This window comes from Cervus elaphus, chromosome 28, assembly GCF_910594005.1.
Source record: "Cervus elaphus chromosome 28, mCerEla1.1, whole genome shotgun sequence".
Classification (NCBI taxonomy): Eukaryota; Metazoa; Chordata; class Mammalia; order Artiodactyla; family Cervidae; genus Cervus; species Cervus elaphus.
The window spans coordinates 16871931-16884652 of record NC_057842.1 but is presented as its reverse complement, the minus strand read 5'-3'; the positions used below and the strand labels follow the sequence as shown (position 1 = coordinate 16884652).

The following is a 12722-nucleotide window of genomic DNA, read 5'->3' as shown; positions in this document are numbered from 1 at the left end:
ATTCTTTACCATTAGTGTCATCTGGGAAGTCCGTGCATTCTGTATTTCTGCATAATTTCCAGAAGCTAAGTGAGTCCTCACCTCACATCTTTCACTTGTATATCACTTACCTCTTCACACATCCCACTCCAAGTGCAAAGAATGAGGAGGGAAGTGAAGGCTACTGGTGGCCAAGTTTCTCTCCTTTCATTATGTCAAAATCTAACACAATAATCACCCCTCAAATCTACTCTCAGACATCCCATTCCTCCCCATTAAATAGATTTAGGTAAAAGAGATGTGCTATACATATGATATAAAATAAAAACAGCACCAGTTAAAAATCGATGGAAATTTTCATTTTTATTGATAAACCATGATTTTCTATTGAATACATAATCAAGTACAATTAACAATATAACAATACTCTAACATTTAAAATTTAAGCTTTCAGAATCACCCTGGTTCAATATATAAAGCTTTAGTTTCTGTGAAAATGTTTTATTTCAATAGTATCCTTCTTATATGCAAACAAGGTCTTAAAATAGATTTATGAATAAAATTTTATAAAGCCTACTGTGTACAAAAGAAATTGATTCTACCACATCAACTGCACCTCAGTAGAAATCCAAAACATAAAGGTTTGAAGGACCAGAATGGAGCCACATTCTATTAACTATAGCAAAGATAAATCTTAAAGATCTATAAGTGGAACATGGAACTATCCTCTACCACTGATTCAATACCCTGACAGAAGAGAGGTAAATCATGGTCTCGTGACACAGAATTTTTCTTAAATATGTATTAACATCATCTTTATTACAAAGACACACACATACCATTGTGTAAGTGTCCTGTGAAGTGAGAAACTCAGAAATCACCCAGGAAATGTCTATTTTTCTGCATTATAACTATTGAAATGAAAAGGCAACATTTCATGGAATGATGCATGTGGCACTGTCTTATGATGAGGCACATGAAAACACAATTCAATGGCTAGAAATAGTTTTGAAACAAGCCTACCCACAATTGATATATTCTTTATTAAAAATGTATATTTATTGCTTAGTTTCCTGAAGAAAGTAGTGATAAAAATAATTGCACCTCAAATTACTCCCAACACAGCTTAAGACATTTAATATTAACATGAATATCAACTGAGTAGATGACAGGAAATTTTTAAGTTCTTAAATGTGCTATGCTTTACTGGAATTTAAAAACAAACAAAAAATAGAATATTCTTCTAATGGAAGCCTCTTCTGGTATATAAGGTTCTGAAGCTTCTCCAAGAGTCAGTCCACTAACTGTCTCAAATTTACAAAATGCAAGAAAATGATGCACCCAAGAATAAGTAATGGCACCAGGACCCATGGGAGCTACTTGATGAACTCCAAGTAAGTACTGTCTTTATGATAAAGAACCTTGTCAGGGAGCTATTTACAACATATTTTTATAAAAATCAGTATTAAACTTCAATAAAGCAAATTAGAAATGAGGTTGTTACAAAAAAACTCCAGATTACATGCTGGAAGACTAATAAAATGGCTCCTTTAAAGAATGATAAAGAAAAATCATAGCTCCAATTTTTAAAACTGGATGGTCAGAAATGTTGAATGACATCAAAATGAATGATATCAGAATAACTGAACTGGATCAAAATAATCAAAATAAAGATTACTAGCATTCTGTTGCCAGAATATTTGTAACTAAATTTAACATAAAAAGAAATTATGGTTAAATATAACCTTTTTTAAAAAAATTACTACACTCGGGCTCAAAAAATGGAAACAGGGAGAATTATGCTATGTACAACTCTGAAAATTCCCACATGTAGAAACAGCATTGCATATGTAAGCAACAAACTGTTAGGCAACAAGCATATATCTGGATTTTAACACAATGTTCCACAGATTATAATATAACCAAAATACTAAACCAAAGTTATTGTTAGAGTATTTTTAAAATCTTACTAAAGTATAATAGGCCAATACAATAAAAGGAATTTTTTCATTGACCCAACATATTTTAATGGGTTTTAATTACTTTTTTAGAATTATAACTGAAGGCAGTAACGTGTTGAAACCAAATATAATAGTGTTGATCTGTCCTTGAATTCATGTGGCTACTAGTTATTCTCAACATTCCATGTCTGGAACCCCTGGCCAGTCAAAACTGGAAGCAACATATGCTGGTGTCTTAATAATGAGGTTCCCACTCAGCAGGAAAGAAGGAGAGACTTCAGATTTATATCAGTAAATGAAATTGAGGGCACTGGAGAAGTTTCACCATCAGGAAAATAAAAGGCAAAACAAGGTTTCTAACTGTTACTCACAGCATGTGAAGAAGAGTTAATAACGTCAATTCCTACTACTACTGCTCCCCTTTAACCCAGACACCTGTGGCTTTTTTGGACCCTCTTCATCCTAGCCCACGGCTGTCACAGAGGCTGCCTCCGAGCGGCGTGATGGGGGAAGACGCAGGCATCCCCTCTGCCCGCGCACCTCCAACCATGGACCGCCCCTCCCCACTGCGTCCCCTCCTGCTCTTCCTCCTCAATCCCATCCTCCTCCTCACCTTCAATATGTTTTAATACATCTGTAATGTATTTTTAATACATTAAAATATTAGTTACAAGGTGAGTGTTTAACCCAAAACTCTGAAATAATTCACACACAAAAAAAATCAGATCTCTAGTTTTTAAAAGAGGAAATACATTTTTTAAAATGTACACCATCTTTCAACGGCTTTTCATTCTTGTGTTTCCTAAGATTCTATACTTGAAGTCTGGAATGAACAGTATATAAGCTATAGAATCGAAAGCTATTGATGGGTAGTCTGAGTTTCTCTGGGCAGCGGGGTAGGGGAAGCGGGATCCTTTGCCAATACCCTCCTCCGAGTTCATTTTAAGATACTTTCACCTCCAAAGAAGTCCTAATATATAAAAGCCAAAAATCCCACACATGAAAGCCCAAACCCAAGTGTCTTTTTCGGATCAGACTGTTTCAAAGGGGTAACACAACTAAAAACTTTTCCCCACTTGAAAGTATATACAAGAAAATTATATATTTGTTATTTAACTGCTCTCTCTCCATAGACCATCCTCTAAGGATCTATTTTCTACATTCAGGATTTAAGCTTTAAAAGCCTAAATATTAGTAATTCCTACCTCTGTGTCCAAAATATCCATAAGCAATCCATGAATATCCACTCCACTGTAATTTCTTTAAATTCACTAAAATAAAAATATTCTTTTCAAAATTCACTTTAAAATATATTATTTGTATGTTTTAATTTTGGATTTATTTTTAAACAGCTGAAAATAGTATAACACAGCTTCTTTGGAGCCCATGACAATTACATTTCTACATCCCCTTGAGATAAATGCTGAGTTCAGGAGTAAAATTAAACCACTTTTTGGATTTAGTAAAAGATCTTTACATTTTTTGATGTATCTAAGATATTTCAATATTTTTCAATAGGAAAGAAGAAAGAAAGAAGGGAAGGAAGAATGAAAAAAGAAAGAGGTGAGAAAAGAAGACAAACAGGAAAGGGAAAAGAAAGGAATCTTTCTTTAAAACTTCACTCACATAAATGAGTATTATCCTTCTGAATACCAGGTAACCAATGAGCCAGATGCTCAAAATTCAAGAATCTTCTGTAAGGTTCAAAGCAAGCATTAGATGTCAGTGGACAGCTGGTGGTCTGACACTCAGACACCTGAATCTAGAAGGTTCCACAAGACCCTGGCCAACACTGTACAGTGCTTCACACCTCTCTGACCCCCATCAAACCCCAGCTTCTTTCCCAGACCACAGGGAGGTCAGTCCGCTGCATCTTGTGCAGGATTTGGTTGTGTCCCCCTGGTGGCTCAGATAGTAAAGAATCCTCCTGCAATGCAGGAGACCTGGGTTCAAGCCCTCGGTTGGGAAAATCCCTGGGAGAAGGGAATGGCTACCCACTCCAGCAATCTTGGGGAGAATGCCATGGATAGAGCAGCCTGGTGGGCTACAGTCCACGGGGTCGTAAAGAGTCGGACACGACTGAGTGACTAACACGTTCACTTTCCAACTGAGCATCCCCCATGACTAGTCACATGTGTCTCCTGGTCTAGGATCTTCTTGTCCAAGTCCCACAAGGCACATGTGGCAATGCTCTCTGACCCACAGCCTGAACAATCCTGCGTGTGGGGCTGGGTTCACAGAGAAGATCACCCAGGGCTCCTCTGATCACTTCCCAGTGACCCCAACCTCTGAGCCATGGGCAGCACAGCAAAGCCCAGTCTCTCTGCTTCCCTCCAGAGGGAAAACAGGCAAAAAGCAAGGGATGGGGTATGCGACTACATCTGGAGTGGAACAACATCATTTTCCTTAAAAAAAAAATAAAAATCACCACGTCCATCCTAAAGAAAAACACTATATCTGATCAAGAAAGATGTAGAGACCATGGGGTTCCCAGGGGGTCACTAGTGGGAAAGAACCTGCCTGCCAATGCAGGAGACGGGGGTTCAATCCCTGGGCCGGGAAGATCCCCTGGAGGAAGGCATGGCAACCCACTCCAGTATTCTTGCCTGGAGAATCCCATGGACAGAGGAGCCTGGCAGGTTCATAGGATCAAAAAGAGTCGGACAGGGCTGAAGCAACTTAGCTCAGCACAGCACTGAGGCGGCTGGGGTGGGTGGGGTGGGCAGGGGTTTGGGGTGGATAGGGAAGGCACAGAACAAGCTCTTCCCTTGGGCCTTTTCACGGTTACTACTAAAGCAGAGACTGACATACAGCAGTGCTTAAGAATCCAGGCTCACTCATTTCTTCTAAAAAATGAAAAGAATCATCTAAAATAATGCATTTATTCTGGAGAAAACACCACCTCCAAAAAAATCCTAAAAAATTTTAAGAGGGGAAAATAAAAGAATACAGCTGCAATAATTATTTTTTTGTTCCACACAGAAGTCAGGGGGGAAAGAAAAGATCTATGCAGCTACACACACAAGGACCTGTTGTTATTAATACATCTCCCCCACTTCTACCCGCCTCCCAACTCATAAAGAGAAAAACATTGATTTTCCAAACAGAGGTCATATCTGATTATGACGACAAGACAGTCACGTGTGGCTTTTGGAAATGCAAGTGTTTCATGGAGTCTTCAGGAAACAAATCAAGGCCAAGGCTGCAAGGAGAGCAGAAGCGCGGGGCCGAGCAGGAGGAGGCGGGCGGCCAGGCGCGGGAGGCGGGCCGGGGCCGCGCGGGCGCAGGGGCCACAGGCGAGCGCGTCCCCGCAGAGGTCACAGGAGGTCAGCTGCGCCCTGGAGTTGTAGCTTCTCACCGCTCGCCGCCCTGTTCAAAGAGGCAGACGTCGCTTTAGATGCCTCCTGCGTTTGCAAACGGGTACTCTGCCAAAACTTAAGAGCCTTTCGATACACTTTTCTGAGTTTTCCGTTCTTCACATAATCTTATTTTTCTTTACAAGAAAAACAGCAAAACTGCCAGGAGCCCAAACTGCGAAGCAAGTCCAAGAGAGAAACAGTGCTTTCAAGTGCAATTTCTGTACCACCAGCAGCTGGCCGGCATTAAAAGAGGAAAAAACAGACCCCAGCTGCACGGCTCAGGTCAAGAGCAACCTGAAACCCTTCCTGGAAAGGGAAAGGCTGTACCTTGAGGGTGTTTTAGCCTCCTTGAGACTTCATTTTTGGACGATATTTTCTATGCCTTCAAGTAAAGTTCTAATCATTAGAACTACTGAAGAGAAATATTTACGTGGACTTTATTTTAAAATGCAAAAATGTGAAAAGAACTCTGTGTGACGCCTTGTTCCAGCGTCTTAAAATGTTAAGCACATAGTCTCTAAAACTACTGAACTTGAGTAAATTTTATAGTACAAGCTAACATTTTTAAAACTATATAAAGCACCAATAGATTATAATAAACTTACTACAAGGCATAAATGATTTTTATTTTTACAGTTTTTAAGAAACTTTCTATTTTCAAATTCCATCATGGTTTTTCATTGTTTTAAATATTATAAATATGCTTTCTGACTCTAGCATTTTTCAAAATGGGTTTTATTATCGTGATCTTACCCATGTTTTCATTTTAAATGCCCCCCAATACATAAGTCATTTTCCACAAAAAAAAAAAACTTTACGGAGACTGAATCTTTTTTGCTTCTTAAATGTTTAAAATATTCTCCATACACCTGAGAAATATCAATTGGAGAATCTTTCAACTAGGTTATTAAATAACAAATTTGGATAAATTTGTTATTTTGTCACTGAGTCTCTACCTGAGTCTTTCATCCTTTCATCAGAAAAAAAAAAAAAAAATGCTGCATCAGTTTGTCCCCTTAATGTCCCACAAAAACTGGGTGAATGCTCTACCCCAACTCCAACAGGAAGCAAAAGAAGAGAGGAACTGGCTTGTTGACTTAGAAGGAGAGCAAGGTGGTGCTACCTCTTGAATACCCTGCAGACTCCCAACCATGCGGACAGGTTCCTCATACTCTAAAGTGTAATTATCTACAGCTGCCTGGGACATGAAAATGTTCACGATTCTCATGCATTCTGATGATTCGGAGCCACTAGGAGTGCTTATTCAGGACGAATGTGATTACAAGCAGAAATGTGAGCCTGCAGGTCTCACACTGACAAAAAATCACTCCCTGACTGAACAGAGACTGGTCCTGATCAGCTTAGATGATCTCCAAACCAGATCTCTACTTTCACATAATAAATTTCTAATATTTTATAAAGTAAAAGTTACCAGTAAAATCAAAGAAGCTCAAGTTATTTTTCAGACTATATTTTTCTTGAAATGATAAAAAAAAAATCTGTTATAATAAATACATTTTAGCAAAACAAGACTCCCTCAGTGAAGAAACAGCTAAATCTCACTGAGGTTTGCCAACACGGATGGTGTTCACATTCTCTCCTGAAGAAGTCTTGTTTTAAAACCAGAACCAGATGGAGTGGGTGCTTGGAACAAGAGAAGAACCTTGGAAACGGAACATAACTGGATTCTCTGTGTCAGTTTTGTTGTTGTTGTTTAATTTTAACTGTGAGTTGAAAACCTTAAATATTATGAGCAAAAACATCATTTTAATAAATGCAAAATGCTACCTTGTGATTATATTTTGTAAATTATCAATTGTCTTCATTTAAATGGAAAGCTCACCTCCTGCTGCACCACCTCCTTCACTACCCGCAACTACACCCTCCCCCACGAACCTAATTCAATAGACGGCCAGTTTGAATGAATGAAAGCCTGGCTTAACTCCGAAAGTACTGGGGACTCCACAACACACTTACTTGGTTCATAGTAGTCTACTATGGACACTGAAGCATCTTGTGTATTTGACACTCTAAAGCTTCTCACAGCAGGAATATCAACACAAAACTGGGTTTCATTTACCTTGAAAAATACAGAAGATTTTTAAAGGGGTGGCAGACTGTGTTCATGATAAAAGACATTTCTTTCTCTTATCATTTATCAAACAGTTATAGAAATTAACGTTCAGGCAGCATTTCTACACACCCAGTATTGTGGTAAGCACTTGACATAAATCACATCATTTATTTTGTAAAACAATCTTTGCATGATCAGTATGGTTCTTACTTCCATTTTACCGAAACAGATACCGAGAATTAGAATGGTTAAGGATGCAGGAGCCCAAGGTGCATGCCCCTGGCCTTGGTGCTTCAGCAAAACCCTTCTCTCAGCCTTGCACTCCATCCTGGTTGCTGCTACTGACTCACCCCAGTCCCTTTCTCTGGAGAATCACCCTCAGCTCACGGGAGCCACGTCATCCATGAAGTGAAGTAACCTCAGAGTAAGGGGGGGTGCAGTTCCCAACCAGTAACTGATCAAGATGGGGTACAAAAGGCCAGCCTCTTTGCCTCCAGGAAAGGTACTTAATGCCAATCTGGCAAACAATACTGGTTAAGGAATCTGAAATTAATAAATTCCTTCAAACATTTCATTACATACCAATTAGCAGGAAGCGAAAAGTCAAATTAATCAGTCAAAATGTAATGGACACTAAAAATAGCCATTAACAAGAACATCAGAGACACAAGCCAAACTCCAAACCTAATTACATTATTAAATATAGAAACATTAAATGCATTTTTCAAACCCTAAATTAGGCCCATGACTGTCAAGCAGTATTTAATATATTAAAATTACTGAACAGCAAAAGAATCTAGAGACTTTGAATTCGTTTCAACAGCTGATTAACCAAAGTGGTTTTTGAAGTCTTAAAACAAGGAGAATATTTAGGAACTCGCTTTATAAAAGTAGAGTCACTGCTAAAGCAATATAATTCTGATTCACACTTGGCAAAACTGGAATAAGAAACATACGTATTCCCCCCTGCTAACATGAAATCCTAAGAACACTTAAAACTCAATTTCAACTCCACATATAAATTTCATATAGATGTCAGAAGAATACACTTACATGCCAGCAGTTTTGAGACATAACAAGTCTTGAATTCCATACTAATCTTTCTCACAATATTTTATGCACCTTATTCCTGAATCAGTAATTTTCATACAGCAATGGGAAGAGTACATGAAAATTATATGATGCAATTACATTATACAATAATTTTGTGTAAAGACCAAACCTCTGAGAATATTCTATGATTTAAGCAGCTGACTTTGCAGTGCAGGAATGTTAACCCCTTTGGGATGTATTAAACGCTTTTTCTCTCACGAATGCACCCTGTTCTGGGTCTTCAGTGCTACCTGGGGCTTTCTCGAGTCATGGCGAGCGGGGGCTACTCTCTAGCCGTGCTATGCAGGCTTCTCATTGCAGTGGCTTTTCTTGTTGCGGAGCACCAACTCCGGGTGCTCAGGCTTCTCTCCAGTTGCAGCTTATGGGCTCTAGAACGTGGGCTCGGGAACTGTGGCACATATTGCCTCATGGCATGCGGGATCCTAGTTCCCAGACCGGGGATGGAACTCAGGTCCTTTGCATTGGCAGCAGGATTCTTAACCACTGGACCAGCAGGGAAGTCCCTCATGAGCATTTTAAAACATGTAATTAAAGCTTTTACCATCAGCAGCATTTAAATAAATATGTTCAGCAATTCCTTGAAGCACAGGAGTTCTCTATTTGAGATCTGGACTATATTTTGGAAAATATGTCACAACAATTTGTGTTGAACATCTGGTATGAAATAATAATTTCATTATCAAGACTTTCATTAGGCTCACCATTAATAGTAATTCTCTTTAAACTAATTTTATAATAATGTCTTGTTAGTGTTGACAATAGATGGTTGCCATGTGAAAGTCACTCAGGGACACCAAAAGCCAAAATAATGATGTAAAGAAAACGTGTAAAGTAAAGGTACTTCTGAACACAGTAAAGAGTGGTGTTGTCAATGGTTACCGAGGGGAAACCTTGGTGTCATTACTTACAGAGTCTAAGTAGAGGTTGAGTTTCCCATGGTCGTGTTCTACTTTTTTCACAGTATCACTCAGGGGAATGGCATCTGAGGACACAGTAAAACCACTGAGCAGGTTGACTTCCATAAGGGCCATGCCACTTCTGGCTGGGCCCAGAAACCTAAATCAAGGATGACAGGAGAAACAAAAACCCTTTAGGAAAAACCTACAGCTGTTGGCAAACTATCTTCATATAGAAATTAAAACTGCCAAGTGTTATTCCAAATATTTACTGTTTCGTTGAAATAAGTTACTGTAGAAAACTGTAAAAAGGTAACCCTTTCTTTACAGGTCTGAAATTCCTATAACTTTCAACCACATGAGGAAGAGAACAGTGGGTCCACTTGTCAGTCAGCATGAAATGCCTACAACGCCACTGGCTTAGGCACCTGGGCTGTAATGAGGGCAACCTTTGCCCCTTCAGCAGGCAACTCTGTTTTCCAGGGGTTGGTTCCAAACTGCATTGCATTTTTCATTTTCTCAAAAGTTGACGGTACTAAGTTCTCCGGCTCAAGGCTAGGAACTGAAAAAGAGGCATCACTTGACCAGTTAGCGGGAGATGGCGGCCAAATCTTCAACAACCTTTTCTTCATCTGGTTTTAGAAAAAGAAGACCAGTAGGGAAGGTCCTTCCCTTTCTTCTCCCACATACTTGGAGCAAATTTTGTATTTTCTTTGGTCGCCTTGGGAGAATGACAAGCCTGGGAAAGTTTTATTACACGGCTTCTTTTCTAACCCTGCTGTACACATTGTAAGCATCAAAGCATCTGGGCACCAACAACATTTTGTCTCCTTTAAAATAAATATTTTTCTAAAAAAGACTAGGTGGCAAGAGCTTTTAGTTTGGATCTGAAGGAGCCCAGTGTCGTTACGGAAAGAAGTTTGTCTCCAAGATGGAGGTCTCAGCAGCGTTCAGTTAAGTTCCTGTTGTCCTTTAAATGGCAAAAGCAAGAAGGGCCAGTAGAAAATCTCACTTTTCCAAGCAGCAAACTGATGCCTGCCAAACATGACTGATTGAAAAGCCATACAGTACAAGTGCTGACTCTGGCTGGCTGGCAACCCCAGGCAGTCAAAACCATCTGCTGGTAATGTGCTCAAGAGGAGATGCTGCTGAAAACCAATATGGGCATTAAAATTGGAAGGGTTTTAGAGATGAGAAAAACAGCCAACCTGCCTAGATTCGATGACTGCAGTGTATCATCAGAAGTGCCTTAGCTGACCTGGTCTTTCCACCAGCCAGGGGTAGAACTTGTTAAATTGCCATGCCACAGAGAAACCCTGTCTGAGGTGAGTAAGAGCTTGGACCTTATTGATGAGAATAAAGAGCCTGAAACACCAGTTTTTCTTTTTATAAAGTGTCACTGAATGAATTCATTTAGAATGCTATTTGTATCTCATAGCAGATTTTTGTCAGAAAACTAGTTGCAGCGTCTAGATCCTTTTTATAAAGCCCCAACCCTGATTAAAACACCTTCTCCAGATCCTCCACACACACAAAAAAAGATATAGATGTCCTCTACATAGCAAAGTTTATTGCCCATCTGACTCCTGATGCTGGAATAAGATTTGGAATTGTGCATTTTTACATGAGCCCCTTATAGTGAAGCTCCATCATGGTCTGAATCTCAGTTTCACTTTATTTTCCTCTTCTGTGTCTTCACCTGACCTCCCTAAGAGGTAAAATCCATCTCACGGCCCCATAAGAACAATTTGCCCTTTTCAAAACTAGAATTTTATTGATTTGCTCTAAGCAGCTCTTTGCAGGAAACCACCCTCCTCAGGAAAGCTCTCTTCTTGTCATTTTAGCAAAGCTGCATTGTAACTAACCTTAAACCAGGCGCCCCCATATTCTGCTCACCTCTGGCCAAGCATACTTCTCAAATCTTTTGATCACACAGTATCTTGCCTAGCCTGTTGGTTCTTTCCATAGATCAAAGGAGTACAAACGAAAAATAAATAATTAACAGATGACCAGATCTCTTCCCTAGCTTCCCCTTTAAGTAATCTCATGAACAAACTATATGAACAAGACAGCATCTAGAGGAAGATCATAAGAATTCGACAAGCCTGCATGCAGGGCAAGGTGGTGATGGCTCCAACTCCCATCTCAATGACCGACAGACTGTTTCCCCAGTTTCCCTTTAAAAACCATTACTACTGAGCAGAATCCTCGGAGCTGGTCTCAGGACATGAGTCCACCTTCTCCCCAGACTGCCAGTTTTTCTTATTAAAGCATCTTTCCTTTCAACCAGCAACTGTCTCTTGAGTATTGATTTCTGAACAGCCAGCAGCCAAACCTGAGTTCAGTAACATTGTTTTCAGGAATCATTTTTATTAATTTTTGTCTCCTCTTTCAAATAGTAAGTACTGTGAAAGCTATATCTTTTTGGCTAAACTTAATATTCCAAATCCTGACTCTACATAATGAAAACTCAGCCAATATTTACTGAGTGAATGAATGACTGAAGGAGTGAATGAGAAAAGCAAGGATAATAATAGCACCAACTTTATAGAATAAGGATTAAATGAGTTGCATGTGCAAGTCATGGTGCAATGCCTAGCATGTAAGTTTGTGATAAATGCAGATGCTGTGCTGTGCTTAGTCACTCAGTCGTGTCCGACTCTTTCCGACACCATGGACATTAGCCTGCCAGGCTCCTCTGTCCATGGGGATTCTCCAGGCAAGAATACTGGAGTGGGTTACCATGCCCTCCTCCAGGGGATCTTCCCAACCCAGGGATTGAACCCAGGTCTCCCGCATTGCAGGCGGATTCTTTACTGTCTGAGCTACTGGAGAAGCCCAAATGCAGGTGGGTGTTGTTTAAATAATAATAATAATAATAATAACTTGATGTTGTTATTCTGGAACAGAGACCAGTTTCAATCTTAGTGAAGGATAATGGGAGTCCTACTTTCTCAGCTAAAAAGGAAGCCACTGCAGAGATTCTGATATTCTTGTGCTGCTGGTTCAAAATACCCAAATAGGTGAGGAAGGGGGCAAACACATGTGGCAATTTATACTAAAATCAGGAACAAGGAGACTCAAGACAGTAGGGATGGCAGCAGTAATGAAGAAGACTGGGTTCAGGCAATGGCTAAGAAGATTGACCACCTGGAGGAACACCTAGAGATGACCTTAGGAGGACCTGGAGGTTCAGTATCACATCAGTGACATCCAGCCCACCAAGAGTCCAAGGTCAATCAGATGCTATAGTAAGTGTTAGCCGTTCAGTCATGTCTGACTCTTTGCAACCCCATGGTCAACTCCCGCCAGGCTCCTCTGTCCATGTAATTCTCCAGGC

General features: G+C 39.8%; 1 protein-coding gene across 1 annotated transcript in view; it reads right to left on the bottom strand.

Annotated features, from left to right (window-relative positions):
• Nucleotides 1-323: 323 nt before the first annotated feature.
• Nucleotides 324-12722, bottom strand: part of CD109 (CD109 molecule) — a 136389-nt gene continuing 123990 nt past the window's right edge. The window contains exons 31-33 of the mRNA XM_043890530.1: nt 9395-9542; nt 7277-7379; nt 324-5309 (exon numbers count right to left, since the gene is read on the bottom strand). Coding sequence (XP_043746465.1) covers nt 5131-5309; nt 7277-7379; nt 9395-9542 — 430 coding nt within the window. The 3' untranslated portion in view covers nt 324-5130. The remainder of the gene's footprint in view (nt 5310-7276; nt 7380-9394; nt 9543-12722) is intronic.